General features: G+C 43.2%; 1 protein-coding gene across 1 annotated transcript in view; it reads right to left on the bottom strand.

Annotated features, from left to right (window-relative positions):
* ankar (ankyrin and armadillo repeat containing) overlaps positions 1-24,364 on the bottom strand; it is a 255,424-nt gene that overhangs the window by 9,944 nt on the left and 221,116 nt on the right. Inside the window, exons 23-26 of the mRNA XM_068036280.1 lie at positions 20,613-20,719; positions 9,907-10,029; positions 8,744-8,902; positions 222-339 (exon numbers count right to left, since the gene is read on the bottom strand). Of these exons, the coding sequence (XP_067892381.1) occupies positions 222-339; positions 8,744-8,902; positions 9,907-10,029; positions 20,613-20,719 (507 nt within the window). The remainder of the gene's footprint in view (positions 1-221; positions 340-8,743; positions 8,903-9,906; positions 10,030-20,612; positions 20,720-24,364) is intronic.

Below are 24,364 nucleotides of genomic sequence, written 5' to 3'. Positions count from 1 at the left end.
CATAGTATCAATCAACCTGCAATGAGAACAAATGATAAATCAGCTATCAGTAACTGCCTGGAGCAGGTGGCATCTTACTACAAATCTAAATTCTATAAAGTCAATTGATCAGGATAGCGTTACAGTCTGTTGGTTGTATATGCAGAGACAGATTTAGAATTGTAGATATAGATAGATATTTTAGCACTATTGAAAACAATAGACATAATAATGCATTTTACCTACTACAATGATTGTGGATGGCTTCTCTGACTTGAGCAGATTGATTAAAGTTATGATACCCATAGCTGACAGTGTGACCTCATCCATATCTACAATCACCTTGGCTAATATTATTATCTGTACCATGTGGAAAAGAAATAAATTATTATCAAATCTTTTAGAATGCATTTCATGGCCCAATGGGCCAAATGATCTTTTCTCATCCTATACAAGTGCATTGTTGTTTATTGTAAGTTATGTAAAGTTCATTCACATAGAAACTTCCATCCACATAGTGGGCTGTTAGTCATATATTTTCAACCTTCACAGTATCAAGATTTTTCACTGTAAATATCACAACATTTTTAATCATTTGAGCTTATGCATTTGATGCCAGATAGCATATTCAATCAGTTGTGCACCTGATTTTTCTCCTGCTAGGAATGAAAAAAGTGTATCTGGAAGTTTTGCATTCAAAGAATTAATTCTACCATAGGCATGGTGTGTAGCCTCTCTTCCTTCTTCGGGTTGCAGTGCTTCATAAAAATTGCATTATGAAACCAATGCAGTTTTTCAGAACAGGTTAGCCAAAAAGAAATATCATCTAAATGATAGATGGCATGTTGTCAAAATACCAATTCAACAATTTTAATAACATTATCCCTGCAGAGATAGGGACCATCTAAGGCAATATGGATACAGTCTATGGCACTTTTCACATTGGAGGTGCCTGTCATGTGGTTGAAACCAAGAGCTCTCTTGTCCTATTTTACTCTGTTTATGGGGAAGGAGATGTATGTGTTCCTCCTGGTGTGCGGAGCTTTGGTGACTTCCCTGTTATATTGGTGGACTGCAAGCTGTGTATGTCATTGATATCATCACTGCAGCTTAAAAGGAGCCCATGGCATAAAAGTTAAGGTCCACAGTCACCCCTTGGTTGCCCCAGGAAATGCTGTCCATGTGCTGGTACCAGGCTCAAGTTGTGGCTACAACAGGTGACATAGCTAAGTGTTACAGACAGGTTGGAAATGATAAGGCTTGTTCCCCTTTTTCACCTCTCAACTGACCGAAGACAGCATTTTTATTAGAATTATTATTCAGTGTTTTAAGGATCAATAAACAGACAAATGACACATTTGCTCACAGATTTAAGAAAGGATGTTTATGAAACAATACCCAAAAATATTTACAATGTCACCCACTCACACACACACAAGAAAATATAAAGATTAAAAGATAGCATGCATTTAGGTCCGATGGTTTATAAAGAGTTCATTGTGCAACTTGGCTTGTTTCCAGCGGACGGATGCTTTGCTGCAGATTTCTTTGGTTAAATCTCAGTCAATGGCAAAAATCCTGTTACAATTTCTCAGGTAGGGAGATTCAAGGTCACCTTTCGACTCTGCTTCTAGGTAGTTTAAAGATGGTATTCTCACAGGATCCTTCTTGCTGGGATGGGCCTCTCTTCGTTCTGGCTTCTGGCTTTCTGCGCAGCAAATGTCTCTTATTAAAACCTCCTTTTCAGAGACTTGTTTTCTGTCAGGTGACCCAGGTTTCTCTCCCATTGTATTTTCATAAATAGTATTTGATGGTGTGGCCGTTGTTAGACAATGGGTTTGACTGTAGCTCATCTCGAGGACATCTTGATAAAGTGATGTTTTTCACACCCATTATCCTGAGTTTTAGTCTGGAGTCCCGATGTCTGCCAAGACATTGCTAACTCCAACTTGTTGAAGAGGGGTAGCCATTAACATTGAATGGGCCATTTACATTTCTAATGCTTTCTTCAACACTTGACCAGACATGCCGATTGTTCAGGGTTCCAGTAGTTACCATGTGTATTTACAATACAGGAGAGCTCACCTGACCTCTTATTCCATCTTGTTTTGTAGAAAGAGGTGTCTGTTTTGAGTTTAATTCATCAGTTCATATTATAGTTTATAATTCCTCCCTCCTTAACAGCACTGTAGGTGTACCTACCCCACATGGACTGCAGCGGTTCAAGAAGGCAGTTCACGACCACCTTCTCAAGGGAAATTAGGGATAGGCAATAAATGCTGGCCTAGCCAGCAACCACCCATCCCAGGAAAGATTTAAAAAAATTCCCTTTGTGTGAGCATGACACCTCCCTGCAAAAAGGGAAAAAATGAAATTCCTTGGTATTTCATTTTCTGATGTTTTTAGAAAGAAAAGTGAAAACATATGACAGCACACATATACATGCATTCATCACTTGTGTTCTTCAGGTTTACTGTCACTAGCTTATCAGGTTACTGGTGATACATTGCCAACTTTGTCAACACAGTCTTCAATGTGAGGAATCAAATATGAAACTGTTCGAGTCACTGCATTAACTTTGTGGTAGTCAATACAAAATAGCTTTGATCCATCGGGCTTGGGGACCAATACAATAGGTTAACTCCAGCTGCTTTGACTAAGTTCAATTCGGTCATTGAGCCAATTTATTGGGGCTCAGTCGATATGGGTTTTGTTTTATAGGTGGGCTCTCCCATACATCCACATCATGAATGGTCAAAGAGGTACGACCAGGTTTGTCCTTACTCACTTATCCAAACTCTCTTAGCAGTGATGCTAAGCCTTTCCTCTGCTCTTCAGTTAAATAGTTCAAAACTGTCTCTAGTCTCCCTAAGATTTCTGTGTTGAGCAATTTCACAGTAGGGGGTTCAATATGAGAATTTTCTAGGTTTCCTTCTTCCCATGGTTCCTCTTCACTCTTGTTTCCATCTCCCACTGTTCTAACTACCAGGCATAATTCACTGGTTTGTCCTGTTCCTTATTATGATATTTCTTCAACATATTGATGTGGCACATTCTTCGTTTCTTTCTCCAGTCTGGGGTGTTCATCAGGCAATTTACTTCACTGATCTTTTTCCCCACATAATACGGGCCATTGAACCTAGCTTTTAGGGGTTCGCCTGGTAATGGCAACAGCGCTAGGACTTCATCCCCTGGTTTAAATGTCCGAGCCTGAGCGTGTCTGTCTGCTTGCCTTTTCATGTTTTTCTGAGAGGCTTTTAGGTGTCTTTAGCTACAGCACATGTTTTAAAAAGTTGCGCGTGAAAGGCTGATACCTAATTTAACAATGAGATTTCCTCCCTTTGATCTAGAAATTTTTCTTTGATCAGTTTAAGGCCTCTTACCTCGTGCCATAAACCAATTGAAACAGCCTGAAGCCTGTTGATTCATTGGGTGAATCTCTGATGGCACAGCAGAAAAGCTAACCCTTTGTCCCAATCATGGGGGTACTCATAGCAATAGGCACTGATCATGGTTTTCAGGGTTTGGTGGTGTCATTCCAGAGCCTTTTGTGACTGTGGGTGATATGCTGAGGATTCTAACTGTTCAATGCTAAGGCTATGCATGACTTCTTGGAATACCCTGGATGTAAAATTAGATCCTTGATCTGATTGGAACTCTTTGGGCTGTCTGTAGTGGGTGAAAAACTGGGTCAGCCCCTCAACTGTGGCTTTGGCTGTAATTTCTCTTAAGGGTATGGCCTCTGTGAATCGGGTGGTTTTATCCATGATTGTTAGGATATATTGGAAACCTGTCCTATTTCTGGGTAAAGGTCCTAGGCAATCTACCAGTACTCTGCTAAATGGTTCTTCAAAAGCAGGTATGGGTTCTAGCGGAGCAGGCTTGATTGCAGATTGTGGTTCCTCAACAACCTGGCAGGTATGGCACGTCCTACAAAATTTATGCACATCTTTGTGAAGGTGAGACCAATAAAAGTGCTGGCTTATCCAAGCCTGGGTATTTTGGATACCCACATGCTCAGCCATTGGGATTTCATGCGTAATCCTCAAGATTTCCCTACATATTTGGGGGGGAATTAAAATTTGGTGGACCACTGTCCACTCCTCCTCTGCAGGGTCTCCATTTTCTCATCACTACCCTATTTTTAAAGTGATAGCATTCAGGCACTCTTTCTGCCTCTGCCTCAGAACAGGCAGTCTGTGCTATTCTTTTTCAAATCAGGGTCTGCCTGCTGAGCTTCAATCAAGGAGAATCTACTGTACACCTCCTTTTCCTCTCCTAAATCTCAGAAATTGTTTCAACCAGTCAGACCTCTGGGTCATCTGACTGTATTACTGGCTCAGCTCTCTCTGGTAGAGCTCGCTTAGCCACAGACTGGTTACTACACAGTCAGGGAATATTCCAGGGACTTCCTCCTGTAACTGTTCCATCTCCCTGGTCTCATCTGGCTGGTCTAAGACTTTCCAGGCTGCTCTCACTCTATCCCCAGTCCAATCATTGCCTAACAGAAAATCTATTCCAGCTATAGGCAAACTAGGAACAATCTCTACTGTAACCAATCCAGAGAGTAGGTCACACTCTAAGTAGAATTGATATAGGAGTAGGGACATGTACCCTCCTTCAATGCCTTTTACTGGAAACTTTGCCTTTTCCGAGCTCTCTGGTGGGAAGATCATGCCTTTACCCAGCATTACGAATTGTGTGGCTGCTGTATCCCTGAGCAGGACAATTGGCTTGGTCACCTCATTAGAGGGGTACGGGGACAACTTTCCCTTTAAGACAAAATTCTGGGAACCCTCAGGGATTTTGTCTGTTTCTACCACACCCATGGCGGTATTTCTAGAGGGGTCACTCATTGTGGTTAAGACCACAGTCTGGTCTGCCTTGCCACCTGTTAGGGCCCTCTTTCCTGGACTGGCCTTGTGAACCCCAACAAAATCCATTGGCTTCCCCTTGAATTTCCAGCAGTTGGCTTTCACGTGTCCTGCTTTGCTACAGTGGGAACACACAGGTCTTTTACTCTTTGCACTTTCTTTCATGACTTGTGGAGGGCCCCATGCTTTCTCACTTCTATTCTCCCTTTGCATCCCTCTTTCCACTGCCTCCCACTGCATCTCGCTTTCCGCTGCCTCCTATTGCATTTTTCGTTCCATTTCTCCCTTTCCTTTTGAAACTCCAATTCCATTCACTGTGTTCCCATTTGACTTCTAGCTAGGGCTACTTTGTCAGACTCAGGTTCCATGCCTGTTTCTTCTGGATTTGGGCCAGTATTAAAATGACTAGCTAGATTTTTAAGGATCTCAGGCTTCTTGCTTGTTACACACACCTGGTTAGCTACGGCTTTTAATTCTTCAATATTTAATAGATTTAATGCACCCCATGATAACTCTCCCTGTTTTACAAACACTTTGGTGTCAAATGCAGCCATGTCTTAAATGTTTTAGCACAGTAAAAGTAATACGAGAAAACCTGTTGATTTTTTTTTACAATTTTAGGGATCAATTTTCCTCCTGTTTCCAAATTGCTCTCATTCAATCCAATGTTTCAGATCCTGCCTAATGAGCCTCCAACCAGTGATGGACGGGTGGGAAATGATAGGATGGTTTCCCTTTTTCACCTTTCAACTGACCGAAGACAGTGTTTTTATTAGAAATGTTTTTTAACCCCTTGAGCGTTTTAATGGTTAATAAACAGGCAAATGACAGGTTTTCTCATTGATTTAAAGAAAGATAAATTATATTAAACAATACCCAAAAATATTCACAAAGTCACCCACTCACATGCGCACGCATGCACATCCAGGAAAAGATAGAGATTAAAAGATAGCATGCATTTAGGCCTGATGGTTTTAAAAAAGAGCTCATTGTGAAACCTTGCTTGTTTCCCTGGGAGGAAAATTTAAAAGCGGTGCAGGCCTATTTTTCCTTTGTCCTGGTTCACTGAAGTCTGACTTTGGAAAGTTTAAGGTGGACTGATGCTTTGCTGCAGATTTCTTTGGTTAAATTTCAATCACAGTTCAATGGCAAAAATTCCTGTTACAATTGCTCAGGTATGGAGATTCAAGACCACCTTTTGTCTCTGCCTCTAGGTAGTTTAATGATGGTATTCTGGCAGGGTCCTTCTTCTTGCTGGAATGGGTCTCTCTTCCTTCTGGCTTCTGGCTTTCTGCACAGAAAATTTCTCTTATTAAAACCTCCTTACCAGAAACCTGTTTTCTGTCAAGTGACCCAAATTTCTCTCCCATTGTGGTTTCATGGTATTTGATGGTGTGGCCATTGTTAGACAAAGGGTTTGACTGTAGCTCATCTCTATGACATCTTGATGCCCATAGAATTATTAATAGGTGTTTCAGATATGATTCAAAATATCATTATATAGTAAATTGTCCAAAATGGAACAACAGGATTTTTGGATGATGAGAACACGGTGATGGAGGCCAGACACGTTGAGCGATGTACAAAGGAAGCAAGAGACAACTTCAATGACCTGCCTTCAGCCACCCTGATATATACTCACTGAGAATCCAATGAAAATCCACCTTCATGCATGTAGTCTGCTGTCCCCTTTCCAATTGTGTTCCTGGAAGATTGACCAGCTGCAATGAGCACTAGTGCCCGTGGGAGAACATATGTTAATGAAATCTGCAGTTAAGTTGCCATGATAATGTGTGGTCACATTGGCACTGCAGTAAGGGGTATGGTGGAAGTTAGAAGCTTACAATTAAGGCATGATGGAACATGTGTTCACACAAAGATGGCTAATGATTGGCACAAAAGAACATTTAATTAAATTCTAAAGAACATATTTGCGACATCCGTGAATCCCCAAGTATGGCTAGGTCCTTTTCTTAACACATTTATGGGTGCACCTACATGGTGTGACCCTGCGATATGAGCTATGCTGGAGGCAGGCTACTGATCAGGATGCCCCTTAGCCTGGGATGACATCGGCCGTCCTTTGACTGCCCGAGGACTGGAGGGCATTGACTGCCTGACTGTTTCCTGCACTAGTGCAGGATTCTCCTTGGGCATCGCAACTGCTAGAGTTGGTTTCACTAGTGGAGGGGCTGAGGGCACACTCAGAGTGTCCTGAGGGGAGCTCCAAGATGTGGAGGGCAGCATCTCCTCCTCTTTTCAAGGCTCAGTATAACCTTCCTGCTCACTAGAGAAGGACGAGGAGCAGAAATCTCCAGGCATCTCGTCCGTCTCTCGCCTTGCCACTGCTGCATCGGGCTCATGGCCAAAGGGATGAAGTGCAGGTCCTCGCGTATCTGTGGAATCTGGCTCTCCGTGAGGATCCGCAACCCGTTGACGGAGGCAGCCATGTGCTTGTATGCCTGGGAGATGATAGTAATCATGGCACAGATGGACTCCACCATCGTCGGCTCACGGCTGCATATGGCCCCTGGCATCTTTGTCAGATGTTGCCGAACCCCTCTCTGCAACTCCAGCATGCCCTGTGCTGTCAACACCAATGGCTCATGGTGGCCTGGGGCCTGGCCAAGCACAGTCCTCCCTCCGACTGTCGGAGGCATCGGCTGTCTCAGCCTCAGCCAGCTATGTTGGCGCATGTGCAGTTCTCTCACCAGCTAGTGACCCTGACCGTAATGTCGATGGACTACCCACCAAGGTGAAAATATCTGCACTGGTGGAAGGTACAGGAGAGTCATGGGATGGTGCATCCTCTGACTGCTCCTCCTCAGAGGTTGATGGCTGTCCCTCTGTGGCTGCAGAGACCTGCAAAGGCTGATTTGCATGACAGAACAGAAACATGTGCGGGTTACTCTGCACAGATCCCATAATGCCAATCATGCTTGGTGTGATTCTCCATAATATGAGTATCATGAATATTTCTATTGATTGCAAGAAAGGAGTGATTGCAGGGCTGGCATGCTTTTAAAGATGGCGCCAGCACCTGATCCACTGTCAGCTGATCCCGTATTCGGCATCTCATCTCCTACCCCAGCCACATGATTGGGGGTGACTGGCATCTCCATTATGCTAAATGGTCGCCTGCTGCGTAATCGAGATGGTGCAGCCGCACACGTGACACACAGGAACGCTGCCCATTTCTGGACCCATCAGCCCTGCTTCTCAGTAAAATTAATGTAGGAGAATTGTTCCCTGATAAACCACTTTGATCATGGGATCCTGCAAAGTGACATCTTGATGCTCCTTCTCCTCCTCCAGCTCCAAAGGTAGCCCTACAGTCCATGACTGTAGTCGAACTATCAATGAGGCAGCCAGAAATAGTGCGACGCAGCAAAATTTTGTTCTTTGCAGAGAAAGTGAAGTTTCCAGAGTGATAAAACACACCAAAAAAGTACAAAAGTTAACCAGAGGCCGGAAATGACAAACCAGTGCTAACCTTCTAAGTTCTGTATGATCTCTTTAAATAGCACTGGTGAGCAGCCTTCCTACCAGTTGATGCCAAGTGTTGCAGGCCAATTTCAGCATATGGCGAATTAGGTACTGGGGAAGACCACAATCAAAGCGGTGCTGCAAGATCTGCAGGATCCTCATTTAAATAAGTTACTCACTCTTCTAGATTCTTGACACTGTTGGATATGTTTGATCCAATATGGTGGGTGGTACACTTTCAGCTGGAAATGTGCTTATGCTTCCTGCCCAACCATCCTGGATACTTTGGAGGCTGTTTAATGCCCCAAAAATGGTCACTGTACAATTGAATTTTTAGGGCATAGAGATGATTGGTCAGACACATAAACTGATTAGCATAGAAGAATGTTCTCCTGGACGAATACCTGAAATGCAGCAATGGCCTGGTCCAACTCTTTTGCGGACTGCAGAAACTTATTGAACACTGACATTTCAATGCCCCCATATTCACGTATCAGAAGCTCCTGCTTTGTATTGTTGAATGCAAAGAGGGCTAAAGCACTGCCTGCTCGTAAAGAGATATCCTGATAAAAAAGTAAATAATAGTTAAGTGCAATAACATTTTACCTGTTATCAGTCAATTCAATAGAATTTAATGCAGTAAAAGCAGAAACTTTGAGACTTACAATTAGTTTAATTGATTGCGGAAAGATATTTTCATGGAAGTGAATACATGCATTTTTACCCACAGTACATAAAGGAATTGGACAACTGAAACCTGTTTAACTTGTTAAGAAATGCATATGCTTTACAAGTACAGATATTTTTAATTATACAATGACTCCTTTAGAGGTGTGCCTGTCACCTTTAATTATTGCAAAGCTCCTTCCATTTTGAGTCATGTCTGAACTTGTGGAGAAGTGTCCACAGAACCTGCTGCTCATTATATTTCACATTCACTATGTTAATTTCTCTGTGCATACTTTTCAGTGAATAGTAATGAGGTAACACCTTCCTCTGAAGGTGGTTACTCATGCTGAGATGCCATAACAGAGACATTGCAAGCCCACTGAGTTACCATTGTTTGTGTGACTGTAGACTGTGACTCAACTATTCAAACATTATGGACAGCTTAGACAAGTCTATTCTTTCTATACTTGATATTTACACACACTGTCAGAGGAAGTTATTGGACAAGGCATCAACAAACTGTCCAGTTTTCTCTTTCTTCTCTATCTGAGGGGTTTGAAATCAAATGTTGTGTCTCCACTGCCAATTTAACAAAGGTCAGGTAGCAAAGCTCAGGGTAGTTAACCTACGAGCTCCCAAACTGTATGATTCAATTCTGCTATAGAATTTCCAGTGACTCATATTGCAGTTATTTTGTTTTATATACAGCAAACTTAATAAAAGTTAAGAATATGTAAAGAATTATTTTAATAGGGATTTTCCACATTAAAATGTGATTATATGAATGAGATATTAAATTTAGTTTAAAATAATGAAGTGTTGTGGAATCCCCATTGCATATTTGCATTATTGCGTTCCTTTAAAATTTTATATACCATACTAATTTGCTACAGCCTACTTTTTCAGCAGTTTTAAGATGATTCAATATAATCTTGAAGGTGAAACCCTTTCTCTCCATTAAGACCTTCTGTAGTTCATTGTTTCCCAACACAATGCAGGCCAAGCTGTAGATCACTTCAACCTATACATAGAAAATAAAAGTGGAAACTGTTGGTAATTATTAAATTAAAAACACTATAACTTTTTAAAATTCATTATTCTGTATAATTACATTTAATCATGAACAGCACCTTCCAAATCTACAACCTCTTCTTTGGCCTCCTTGTCTCGGGAGACAATGGGTAAGCGCCTGGAGGTGGTCAGTGGTTTGTGAAGCAGCGCCTGGAGTGGCTATAAAGGCCAATTCGAGAGTGACAGACTCTTCCACAGGTGCTGCAGATAAAATTGGTTGTTGGGGCTGTTCCACAGTTGGCTCTCTCCTTGTGCTTCTGTCTTTTTTCCTGCCAACTGCTAAGTCCCTTCGACTCGCCATGCTTTAGCCCCGCCTTTATGGTTGCCCGCCAGCTCTGGTGATCACTGGCAACTGACTCCCACGACTTGTGATCAATGTCACAGGACTTCATGTCGCGTTTGCAGACGTCTTTAAAGCGGAGACATGGACGGCCGTTGGGTCTGGTACCAGTGACGAGCTCGCTGTACAATGTGTCCTTGGGGATCCTGCCATCTTCCATGCGGCTCACGTGGCCAAGCCATCTCAAGCGCCGCTAACTCAGTCGGGTGTATAAGCTGGGGATGTTGGCCGCCTCAAGGACTTCTGTGTTGGGGATACGGTCCTGCCACCTGGTGCCAAGGATTCTCCGGAGGCAGCGAAGATGGAATGAATTGAGACGTCGCTCTTGGCTGACATACGTTGTCCAGGCCTCACTGCCATAGAGCAAGGTACTGAGGACACAGACTTGATACACTTTGTTTTCGTGAGGCTGATGGTTAGGCCAAATTCATTACAGGCAGCCGCAAACCTGTCGATGAGTCTCTGCAGACACTCTTCAGTGTGAGATGTTAATGCAGCATCGTCAGCAAAGAGGAGTTCCCTGATGAGGACTTTCCGTACTTTGGTCTTCGCTTTTAGACGGGCAAGGTTGAACAATCTGCCACCCGATCTTGTGTGAAGGAAAATTTCTTCTTCTGAAGACTTGAAAGCATGTGAGAGCAGCAGGGAGAAGATGATCCCAAACAGTGTAGGTGCGAGAACACAGCCCTGTTTCACACCACTCAGGATTGGAAAGGGGTCTGATGAGGTGCCGCTATGCTGAATTGTGCCTTTCATGTTGTCATGGAATGAGGTGATGATACTTAGTAGCTTTGGTGGGCAACCAATCTTTTCTAGTAGTCTGAAGAGACCACGTCTGCTGACGAGGTCAAAGGCTTTGGTGAGATCAATGAAAGCAACGTAGAGGGGCATCTGTTGTTCATGGCATTTCTCCTGTAGCTGGCGAAGGGAGAGCAGCATGTCAATGGTGGATCTCTTTGCTCGAAAGCCACACTGTGCCTCAGGATAGACACGCTCAGCCAGCTTCTGGAGCCTGTTTAAAGCGACATAAGCGAAGACTTTCCCCACTATGCTGAGCAGGGAGATTCCACGGTAGTTGTTGCAGTCACCGCGGTCACCCTTGTTCTTATAGAGGGTGATGATATTGGCATCGCGCATGTCCTGTGGTACTGCACCCTCGTCCCAGCACAGGCAAAGCAGTACATGCAGTGCTGAAAGTATAGCAGGCTTGGCACTCTTGATGATTTCAGGGGTAATGCTGTCCTTCCCAGGGGCTTTTCCGTTGGCTAGAGAATCAATGGCATCACTGAGTTCCGATTTTGTTGGCTACGACCTCTACCACCCAGGAAAACAAAGGCAGCAAGCGCATGGGAACATCCCACCTGCAAGTTCCCTCCAAGTTACACACCATCTTGAATTGGAAATATGTTGCCATTCTTTCACATTTTCTAGGTCAAAATCCTGGAACTCCCTCCCTGATATCACTGTAAGTGTACCCACACCACATGGATGCAGCTTTTCAAGAAGATGGTTCACCTTCTTGGTGAATAAGGGATGGGCAATAAATGCTGGCCTTGCCAGCAATGTCCACAACCCATGAATAAATTTTAAAAAGTCCTTTTCATGGAAAGTTTTCTTCACATATATTCACAGCTTTTATTAAGTTTATTGATTAGAAAAATAGAAACAGTTGAACTATTTGCCATTTGATTATTAATGTGACTCCCCACATTTCCCTGTGCTCAAATATGGTGGACTCTTTCCCATTTTTTGCACAATTACAAGGAACTTCCGTCAGGCACATGCAAAATAAATATGGGAATCTCCATATACCTTTTTGAAATGAAGAAAAACTTAGCCACTCTGTTTAGAAATCATGGCCATTCTATGAGTGCAGCTATGGGAATGCTCAAATAAAACCGGATAATGATTCACAGCAGGGAACATCTCCATATCTCGAAATTGTGGTTGCAATTAGTTTTGAAGAAAATAAATCTTCATACAAGACACCAGCTGATTATGCCTTATAAATTTTCCTTGAGGAAAATTTAAAAAAAACTTATATACACTTTCTTTGGGACAAATGTTAAATATACATACAGGACTTGAAAGTCAATAAGACCCAAAAATGGGTGAAGGGATTGTGACCCAGGATTAAGTGTCCCATTGTTCCTGATGCAGGCAACATGCAAACTTTGTGCTGCTTGCTCAAGCCTGCTCAGCGTGCAGTCAGTGCACAATGCTGAGTGGCTATCCAACTGAGCAGTGGTCCAAAATTGTGAAAAGCTGACACCTCTTAATGCTAGCCTGCACTATTAAAGCCAGCTTGCATCTCTCAAAGGGGAGGTGCAGCAGGAGCTGGACCTGGTGGCAGAAGAGATTGTGAGAAAGAAAAACATTGAATTATGGCAAAACATAAAAATCAAAATCCTGGAGCTCTCCACATGGACTGCAACGGTTCCAAAAGGCAGCTCACCACCACCTTCTCAAGGGCAGTTAGGGATGGGCAACAAATGCTGGCCTTGCCAGCGTCTTTCACATCCCATGAATAATTCATAAAAATGTGGCAGAAGGTCGGCTCCAAGATTTTACAACGTCGCACTGAAGAGAAGAGCAGTCAGCTATCCGCGAGGAGCGAGGAAGCCCTCCAGACAAACTCTGAAAAGGCTGTGGGACCAGATAGCTGTGGCAGTGAATGCCAGGAGTGAAGCTTCAAGGAGTTCGATGTAGTGCTGCAAGAAGTTCAATGACCTCACACGAGAGGTCAGGTCAATAAATGCATAAATATATGAAAGGCAGAACAGTAGCATAGTGGTTAGTTTACTGGACTTGTAATCCAGGGGTCCATACTAATGCTGCATAAAGGCACATGACCATGGACACCTTCACAGCCACTGGCAATGCCATCCTTGCTCTGCTCTGAGGCTGCAGCTCGGGCTGCAAAAGGTGGCATAGTTCAATGAGCACCTCCTTGGTGAAGTGGAGATGTCTAACGCACTGTACCTTGCTGAGGTTGAGGTGGTAGACTTGGACCCTGATGACCCTGGGCAGATATGACCTCCTGCTGAAAGACGTTTACCCCCTCCTCCTCCTCTCTCTTTGAGCAGCTTGTCCCCCTCTGATTCTCCCTGTTGTGCTACAGGACAAGGGGGATCGAAACTACTGCACCCATGTCTAGAAGCAAATGGTCTAAGTGGAATCCTTGAAGTCTGAACCAAGATCTTCACCACATGCCACACCACTCCCTTCAACAACTTTAAAAAGCAGTACAAGCCACCAAACACTTCTACAAACTCAGCAACAGCCAGCAGAAATTAATTAGCAACGAACCTGAAAGTTGTTGCTGGTTCCTTTAAATAGCGCTGCTGGGGGCTCGTTCCCAGCCATATAAATACTATGGCTACATGAACAGGTCAGAGGCTGGAAATTCTGCCTTCAGGGAGTGGAGAGGAACTGGACCTGCGAGGGAGCAGATAAACATCGGGGGAGGATAAATACAGAGTGAAGCTCCAAGCTCTTACACTTACCTTCAGGCAGTGGAGAGGAACTAGACCTGTGAGGGAGCAGTTAAACCTCAGGAGAGGAGATTCAGGAGTCAGTGCGAGTTGACTGAGTTTGAAAAAAGAATCAGTGACATCACAGGAAAGCCGTAAGGTGCTTGATTGGTGAGTAACTGCTGTTAGAGAGTGTCTGTAAATAGCTAGATTAGTACACTACTGTTAGGGTGCATATGTTAATAGCTGGAAATTAGAAAAATGTAAAAAAAAATTAAGTAGTTACCTTATAGTTAATTCTAAGGGTCATTCTACTTTCTAATTTCAAGTCTCCAGTTTATCATAAATAGTCGGTAAAGTTAAGGCATGACAGGGAAGCTCGGCTACATGGAATGCACATCCTGAGACGTGGCAAGTCGTGAATGCTTCCTGTGGCCTAGACGACTACATGTGCAGGATAGAGTGCCTTTAATTTTGCCTCTTTAACATTTTTCTGTATTTTGATGCTATTTTATGCTGACCTTTGTTTCACTGCCTCCCAATTTCACTTATTACTTTTCTTCCTACTGTTATGACCAGGTGAGAAAGAGGTCTAGGGTTCCCTTTCAGCCTTCACCAAGTCTTATTGTAAAAGGGTTTTATTTTGAAATACACTGTTTTTAGCTCCCCCTTTGGTGAATCCTTGTTCACTGCTTTCCAATTATAAGGCAAATAAACCAGCACAAACAGGCTTTCTTAGGTTTAAATAAGAAAAGTTTAAATTTATTAAACTTGAACTAATTCAGTTGACGCCTACGGATACACGATGCACCCATGCAAGCATGCATACGCGATACATACATGCAAATAGAGACAGAAAAAAGAAAAATAAAGTGGAAAGGTTTGAGGCAATATCTGAAGAGTTTTTGTACAGTTCTTCGAGCTCACTGTAGAGTCCTTGATTGTAGGTAGATCTTGCTTTTCGTTGGAGCCCAGTATTCTTCTCAAACCTTATTCGATGTAGGAAACTTTTCTCTCTTGGGGTTCATGTATCTTCAGTGGATTCAGAGGCTTGTGAGAAAGAGATGGGAGCAGGCAGACAGGAGAGGCTGTGGCGAGCCAGCCAGGAGAGATCTTCTCAGTCCAGGAGCATTCTGCTTTCTGCCTAAACTGGTTGTACAAATGCAAAAAACTCAGGTTGCCCAGCAGGTTAGTCATGTAACTAGCTGGTTTGACCATGTCTGTTTGTGTATTTGGCCATCTTAGCAGTTAACCTGGAATGCAAGCTCCCCCACCTTCAACATCTGGTGATCAAATGTCCATTGTGGGTTGAATGTGTCAGGGAATGTTCCTTTGCCTTTCCAAGCACTGTCTGTTAATATGCAAATATCTTTCTAGCCAAGGGTCCATTGTGGGATGAATGTGTCAGGTAATGGCTGCTTTGTCCTTCCAAACATTGTCTGTTAATATGCAAATGTCTTTCCAGCCAAGATCTGGCAATTTTTTAAAGCAAGTCCTTTCTTCACTTCAACAACAGTTTGAAATGTAATGCCCATGTGGCGAAATTAATATGCCTCATGCTTGACAGGTGGGGGCCTGCATGACACTACCATTACCATATTTGTTTCTCTCTTATCTGAAAGCCCCCTCAGGTTCCCATCCCCCTGCCAAGCTAGTTTAAACCCTCCCCAACAGGACTAGCAAATCTCCCTGTGAGGATATTTGTCCCAGTCCTGCTAAGGTGTAACCCGTCCTCCTTGTACAGGTCCCACCTGCCCCAGAACTGGACATTTAGAAAATAATGGTAGAATTGGGCAGAGTCAACATGGATTTATGAAAGGGAAATCATGTTTGACAAACCTGTTGGAGTTTTTGAGGATGTCACTAGTAGAATAGATAAGGGGGAACCAGTGGATGTAGTGTATTTGGATTTTCAGAAAGCTTTCGATAAGGTCCCGCACTAGAGGTTGGTAAGCAAAATTAGAGCACATGGAATTGGGGATAATATACTGGCATGGATTGAGAATTGATTAACAGACAGAAAACAGAAAGTAGGAATGAACAGATCATTCTCAGGATGGCAGGATGTGACTAATGGGGTACTGCAAGGATCATTGCTTTGGCCCCAGCTAGTCGCAATCTACATGAACGATTTGGATTTGGGGACCAAATGTAATATTTCCAAGTTTGCTGATGACACAAAACAAGGTGGGAATGTGAGTTGTGAGAAGGATGCAAAGAGGCTTCAAGGGGATTTAGACAGACTAAATGAGTGGGCAAGAACATGGCAGATGGAATATAATGTGGAAAATGTGAAGTTATCCATTTTGGTAGGAAAAACAAATGCAGAGTATTTCTTAAATGGTGAAAAATTGGGAAGTGTTGGTGCCCTTGTTCATGAGTCACTGAAAGCTAATGTGCAGGTACAGCAAGCAATTGGGAAGGCAAATGGTATGTTGACCTTTATTGCAAGAGGATTTGAGTACAGAAGTAAATTGTATAGAGCCTTGGTGAGACCGCACCTGGAATATTGTGTACGGTTTTGGTCTCCTTACCTAAGGAAGGATATACTTGTCATTGAGGGAATGCAACAAAGGTTCACCAGATTAATTCCTGGGATGGCGGGATTGTCCTATGAGAAGGGATTGAGGAGGCTGGGCCTGTATTCTCTAGAGTTTAGAAGAATGAGAGGTGATCTCATTGAAACATACAAATTCTTACACAGATCGATAGGGTAGATGCAAGAAGGATGTTTCCTATGGTTAGATGGGCCTAGAACCAGGGAACACAGTCTCAGAATAAGGGGTAGGCCATTTAGTACTGAGATGAGGAGGAATTTCTTTACCCAAAGAGTGGTGAATCTTTGGAATTCTCTACCCCAGAGGGCAGTACAGGCTCAGTCACTGAGTATGTTGAAGACAGAGCTTGATAGATTTCTATATAATAAAGGTATTAAGGGATATGGGGATAGTGCGGGAAAATGCTATTGAAATAGAAGATCAGTCATGATCTAACTGAATGTCAGAGCAGGCTCGTGGGGCCGAATGGCCTACTCCTGCTCCTATTTCCTATGTTCCTATGCAACACACCTCCTGATTCCCCAAATCCTGTCCACCATCTACAAGGCACAAGTCAGGAGTACAATGGAATACTCTCCACTTGCCTGGATAAGTACAGCTCCAACAAAACTCAAGAAGCTTGACACCATCCAGGGCAAAGAAGACTGCTTGATAAGCACTCTTTCCACCATTTTAAACTTTCACCCCCTCCACCACTGCACATAGTGGCAGCAGTGTATACCATCTACAAGATGCACTGCAACAACTCGCCAAGTCTCCTTCAACAGCACCTTCCAAACCCGCAACCTCTACCACCTCCAAGAACAAGGGAAGCAGAAGCATGGGAACGCCACCACCTACAGGTTCCCCTCCAAATCACACACCATCCTAATTTGTAACTATATTGCCATTCCTTCATCATTGCTGGGTGAAAATCCTGAACTCCCTCCCAAACAGCACTGTGGGTGTACCTACACCATATGAACTTCAGCAGTTCAAGAAGGTGACTCACCACCACCTTCTCAAGGGAAAATAGGGAGGGACAATAAATGTTGGCCTTGCCAGCGATGCCCACATCCCATGAACGAAAATAAAAAAGCAAACAATTACTGTGTGTGGTTAAGATATGGCATTACCTGGAGTCTTGAGATCAAAAATGGCACCATTGGCATCAATACAGCATTACAGAATAATACAGTGCTGAAGAGGCCCTTCGGCCCATCGAGTCTGCACCGATGCATCAAAACACTTGACCTGTCTACCTAATCCCATTTGCCAGCACTTGGCCCATAGCCTTGAATGTTATGACGTGCCAAGTGATCATCCAGGTACTTTTTAAAGGATGTGAGGCAACCTGCCTCTACCACCCTCCCAGGCAGGGCATTCCAGACCGTCACCACCCTCTGGGTAAAAAAGTTCTTCCTCAAATCCCCCTTAAACCTCCTGCCCCTCACCTTAAACTTGTGACCCCTCGTAACTGACCCTTCAACTAAGGGGAACAGCTGCTCCCTATCCACTCTGTCTATGCCCCTCATAATCTTGTACCTCGATCAGATCACCCCTCAGTCTTCTCTGCTCCAGTGAAAACAACCCAAGCCTATCCAACCTCTCTTCATAGCTTAAATGTTCCATCCCAGGCAACATCCTGGTGAATCGCCTCTGCACCCCCTCCAATGCAATCACATCCTTCCTATAATGTGGCGACCAGAATTGCACACAGTACTCCAGCTGTGGCCTTACCAAAGTTCTGTACAACTCCAACATGACCTCCCTGCTTTTGTAATCTATGCCTCGATTGATAAAGGCAAGTGTCCCATATGCCTTTTTCACCACCCTATTAACCTGCCCTTCTGCCTTCAGAGATCTATGGACAAACATGCCAAGGTCCCTTTGTTCCTCGGAACTTCCCGGTGTCAGGCCATTCATTGAATACTTCCGTGTCACATTACTCCTTCCAAAGTGTATCACCTCACACTTTTCAGCGTTAAATTCCATCTGCCACTTTTCTGCCCATTTGACCATCCCGTCTATATCTTCCTGTAACCTAAGACACTCCACCTCACTGTTAACCACTCGGCCAATCTTTGTGTCATCCGCGAACTTACTGATCCTACCCCCCACATAGTCATCTATGTCGTTTATATAAATGACAAACAATAGGGGACCCAGCACAGATCTCTGTGGTATGCCACTGGACACTGGCTTCCAGTCACTAAAACAGCCGTCTGTCATCACTCTCTGTCTCCTACTGCTAAGTCAATTTTGAATCCACCTTATCAAGTTACCTTGTATCCCATGTGCATTTGCTTTCTTGATAAGTCTCCTATGTGGGACCTTGTCAAAAACTTTGCTGAAATCCATGTAAACTACATCAACTGCACTACCCTCATCTACACACCTGGTCACATGCTCAAAAAATTCAATCAAATTTGTTAGGCATGACCTCCCTCTGACAAAGCCATGCTGACTATTCCGAATCAAATTTTGCCTCTCCAAGTGGTGATAGACTCTCTCCTTCAGAATTTTCTCCAATAGTTTCCCTACCACTGACATGAGACTCACTGGTCTGTATTTCCCTGGCTTACCTCTACAACCTTTCTTCAATAGTGGGACCACATTAGCTGTTCTCCAGTTCTCTGGCACCTCCCCCGTGGCCAGAGAGGAATTAAAAATTAGGGTCAGAACCCCTGCAATCTCCATCCTCACCTCCCACAGCATCCTGGGACACAAATCGTCCGGACCTGGAGATTTGTCCACTTTTAAGTCTTCCAAAACCTCCAATACCTTGTCACTCCCTATGACAATTTGCTCAAGAACCTCACAGTCTCTCTCTCTAAGTTCCATATCTACATCCTCTTTCTCTTGGGTGAAGACAGACATGCTGACTAATGATACAATCTGCCTATTCTTCAAAACTCTGGCACATGCTCCTGGTACCCATGCTAACACCCTTACCAAAATGCTGTCTGCGAAGTATAGGTGCATCATACAGATACTATTTTGGACTGGAAACGACACTTATGGTCCCAAAAATATTGACAATACACAACTGAAGTTTGTAGCCACACCGGATATGTGACTCTTTGACTCTTGCTCATGTGGGGCGTAAACTCTGATATGATTTGGTTGGGCCGAATGGCCAATTTCCATGTTGTAACTTCTATGTATTTATATGTAAATGATCAGCTCATCTTAAAACTCCCTGGGCTAGATTCTTTGGCGTCCCAAACTGCGTGCAACACACAAAGAGGCCCATGACCCAAAACTAATTTGTGCTTTGACTTCATCAGAATAAATCAGGTGAACTGCAGGTGCCAGTCAGGTGCACCCAACTTAGCTGTCAGGCCTTATGAATTTTGGCCCATGCTGAGGCCCAGAAGTAAGTCCAGGAGGGAGGGTAGGACTTGGGAAGGAGTGGGCGAACCAGTAGTGGTTTGCAGATGTTAATTTGAAGACAGAAAGTGCATCCTGCTACTTCTGACTGCTAAAAATGCTGAACAATATCCACATTTTTGGCTCTTTAGTGAATGGTTTCCTGCAGGCCTTTAAGGATTGATGGTCAGGCTGCTCAAGATTTGAAAATGCCAGTTGCAGCTTGTGTATCACAAGCTCCAACTAGGACAAACCAATTTAGGAGTCTGGGTCTGAAATGTGAACAGGAGCCTCATTTCAATATTGAAATAAGACCTGCGCTCATTTCAAGAAGCCACCAGAGCCCCTGAAAAAAGGCCTCAATCAATTTAGAAGTGGCCTGAACTGCCATGCAGATCAATCATGGGCCTCTGGACTGCAAAATTAGTTCTCATTACAAAATAAGTTTGGACTTTTTATCTCACATTTGTCTGCATCCAACAATTGAAGAACCAAGCAGCTAGTGATTGGTTCTAACATCTTTCAGCCTCATTCTTCAACTGAACTGAGTGGTTTCTGCTGATCATCTCCAACCCTAGTGAAAACAGCTGATTTTTCTTCTCATAATTTTTCTTCTGATACTTTGAAAAGTTGACATATGGACTGAAACAGCATCAGTTTAAAAATCTTACACTTGGCATTTATGCAATTGATCTAAGTACTATCAACTTTAGTTTACATTCATTAACTTTTTTTCTCTGGAGTAAATTACTCCAGAGTTAACATAGGTAAATGCAGCATTGCCACTCTAATAGCCCCTGTCCCTTATTACCTGTACTTGAGGAGAGTTTGTAGCATAAAGCAAATAAAGAAGTACATCCATGCCATCTTCTTCTGTAATTTTCCGTTGACTAATGGGATTATTTACGTGTGCTACGCCTACAAAGTAAAACAGATACATCTGTTATATTAGTATGTTTAAATACATGACTTATAGGGATAATTGGATAAATTAATACCATTGTCATTTCTTCACCTGATTATGAAGTAACTGATAGTTATATATTTGTTTCTGATCCCATAGGAGATCATAAAAACGAGAAATAATAGATACGTCTGCAAGGAAGTGCTGTGCTAAACAAGATAAAGTGGTAATGGAGTTGTTTGTGTTGGACTATAGGAACATGGAGAGATCTTGATTTTAGAGCAGGATTATGCAGGTAACAGAAATGGTCCTTTTGAAATTGTAATCATTGTCTGGTTTCTATAACATCAGGGAGGAAATTTTAGCCTTCACTTAAGTGCTAGAATCTTTGACCAGTGAGTGTAATGTACATTTAAACTGTGCTGGACTAACCCTGCAGGATTTCCCAAATCATAGAAGCACAGAATGGGTACAGCACAGAAGGAAGCCACTCAGCCCCTCGTGTCCATGGTGACGCTCTGCAAAAACAACTTGGCTAGTCCCACTCCCCTGCCTTTTCCCTGTAGCCCTGCAATTTTTTTTCTCTTCAGATAATTATCCAATTCTCTTTTGAAAGCCAGGATTGAATCTACCTCCACTACACTCTCAGGCAGTACATTGCAGATCTTAATCACTCGCTGTGTAAAATAGTTTTTCCTCATGTTGCCTTTGGTTCTTTTGCCATTCACATTAAAGCAGTGTCCTCTGATACTCGACCCTTCTTCCAATGGGAACAGTTTCTCCCTATCTACTTTGTCCAGACCCCTCATGATTTTGAACACCTCTATCAAATCACCTCTTCTCCAAGGAGAACAGCCCCAGCTTCTCTAATCTATCCATGTAGCTGAAGTCCCTCATCCCTGGAAACATTTCTGTATACCTGTTCTGCGCCCTGTCTAATGCCTTCACATCCTTCTTAAAGTGTGGTGCCCAGAATTGAACACAATGCTCCAGATGAGGCTAAACCAGTGTTTTATAATGGTTCACCATAACTTGCTTGCTTTTGTATTCTATGTCTCGATTTATAAAGCCCAGGATTCCATATGCTTTATTAACTTCTTCCTCAACCTGCCCTGCCACCTTTAATGATTTGTGCACATATACCCAAAGTCTCCCTGTTCCTGCGCCAGCTTTAGAATTCTATCATTTACTTTATATTGCCTCTCCTCGTCCTTGCTACCAAAATATATAACCTCACACTTCTCTGCATTAAATTTCATCTGTTATGTGCCTGCCCATTCCACCAGCCTGTCTGTGTTCTCTTGAAGTTATCACCACCCTCCTCTTCCAAGTTTTGTGTCATCTGCAAATTTTATTAGCCATTCATAATAAGCTTCTAAACTGGATGAGGCAAGAATGTGGGAGCTTGCCATCAACTCAGGAATGGGAAATAGCATGCCACTGCAGCTTTTAAATTCTGAAACTGCTATTTTAAGGGGCTAATAAAAAAGCAAAATTCTATGGATGCTGGAAATCTTCTGAATTAACATCAGAAAATGCTGGACATACTCAGCAGTTCAGGCAGCATCTGTGGAGAGAGGAACAGAATTAACGTTTCAGCTTGATGACCTTTTGTCAGAACTGGAAAAAGTTAGAGATGTAACAGGTTTTAAGCAAAACAGATATACTGCTTTGGATACTGTTGGGGGGAATGGCCTCTCAGGGGAAAGCGGCAACAGCCCAATTTGTTGCACCACGGTTGGCTCTGCTGCACAGGGGAGGAGTAAGAAGTGTGGGAATTCAATAGTTATAGGGGATTCAATTGTAAAGGGAATAGATGGGCGCTTCTGTGACCGCAAAAGAGACTCCAGGATGGTATGTTGCCTCCCTGGTGCTAGGGTCAAGGATATCTCAGAGCGGTTACAGGACATTCTGAAGGGGGAGGGTGAACAGCCAGTGGTTCTGGTACACATTGGTACAAACGACATAGGTAAAAAAAAGGATGAGGTCCTAAAAGTGGAATATAGGGAGCTAGGAAGTAAGTTGAAAAGTAGGACCTCAAAGGTAGTGATCTCAGGATTACTACCAGTGCCACTTGCTAGTCAGAGTAGAAATAACAGGATATATTGGATGAATATGTGGCTGAAGAGATGGTGTGAGGGGGAGGGTTTTAGGTTCCTGGGACATTGGGACCGGTTCTGGGGGAGGTGGGACCAGTACAAACTGGACGGGTTACACCTGGACAGGACCGGGACTGATGTCCTGGGGGAGTATTTGCCAGAGTGGTCTGGGAGGGTTTAAACTAAAATGACAAGGGGATGGGAACCATTGCAAGGAGTCAGAGGAGGGGGGATCCAAGACAAGAACAAAAGACAGTAAGGGGAATAAGAAAAGTGATAGGCAGAGAAATAAAGGGCCAGAATTAAACAGGGCCACTGTGAAAAATAGTGGGAAGGGACAAGTAATGTTAAAAAGACAAGCCTTAAGGCTTTGTGCCTTAACGTGCGGAGCATTCGCAATAAAGTGGATGAATTAATTGTGCAAATAGATGTAAACGGGTATGATATAGTCGGGATTACGGAGACATGGCTGCAAGGTGAACAGGGATGGGAAATGAACATCCAAGGGTATTCAATATTTAGGAAGGACATACAAAAAGCAAAAGGCGGTGGAGTTGCATTGCTGGTTAATGAGGGAATTAACGTAATAGTGAGGAAAGATATCAGCTCTGATGATGTGAAATCTGTATGAATAGAGCTGAGAAACACTAAGGGGCAAAAAACTATTTCAAAAGGGAGGTAGAGAAAAAGCAGGGAATTATAGACCAGTCAACCTGACGTCGTTGGGGGGTAAATTCTAGAGTTCATTATCAAAGATTTTATAACAGAGCACTTAGAGAACAGTGGTAGAATCGGGCAGAGTCAGCATGGATTTACGAAAGGGAAATCATGCTTACCAAATCTACTGGAGTTCTTCGAGGATGTAACTAGTAGAGTTGATGAGGGGGAGCCAGTGGATGTGGTTTATTTGGACTTTCAGAAGGCTTTCGACGAAGTCCCCCATAAGAGATTAGCATGTAAAATTAAAGCGCATGGGATTGGGGGTAGTGTATTGCAATGGATAGAAAATTGGTTGGCAGACAGGAAACAAAGAGTAGGGATAAATGGGTCTTTTTCCGAATGGCAGGCAGTGACTAGTTGGGTACCTCAGGGATCGGTGCTAGGACCCCAGCTATTCACAATATATATTTATGATTTAGATGAGGGAACTAAATCTAATATCTCCAAATTTGCAGATGGCACAAAACTGGGTGGTAGGATGAGTTTTGAGGAGGATGCAGAGAGGCTTCAGGGTGATTTGGACAAGTTGAATGAGTGGGCTAATGCATGGCAAATGCTGTATAATGTGGATAAATGTGAGGTAATCCACTTTGGTAGCAAAAACAGGAAGGCAGATTATTATCTGAATGGCTATAAACTGAGAGAGGGGAATATGCAACGAGACCTGGGTGTTCTCGTACACCAGTCGCTGAAGGTAAGTATGCAGGTGCAACAGGCGGTAAAAAAGGCAAATGGTATGTTGGCCTTCATAGCGAGAGGATTTGAGTACAGGAGCAGGGATGTCTTGCTACAATTATACAGGGCCTTGGTGAGGCCACATCTGGAATATTGTGTGCAGTT

The sequence above is a fragment of the Heterodontus francisci genome, chromosome 7 (assembly GCF_036365525.1).
Source record: "Heterodontus francisci isolate sHetFra1 chromosome 7, sHetFra1.hap1, whole genome shotgun sequence".
Taxonomy (NCBI): domain Eukaryota; kingdom Metazoa; phylum Chordata; class Chondrichthyes; order Heterodontiformes; family Heterodontidae; genus Heterodontus; species Heterodontus francisci.
The sequence above is the reverse complement of the archived record's forward strand: the minus strand, read 5'-3'. Positions and strand labels throughout refer to the sequence as shown.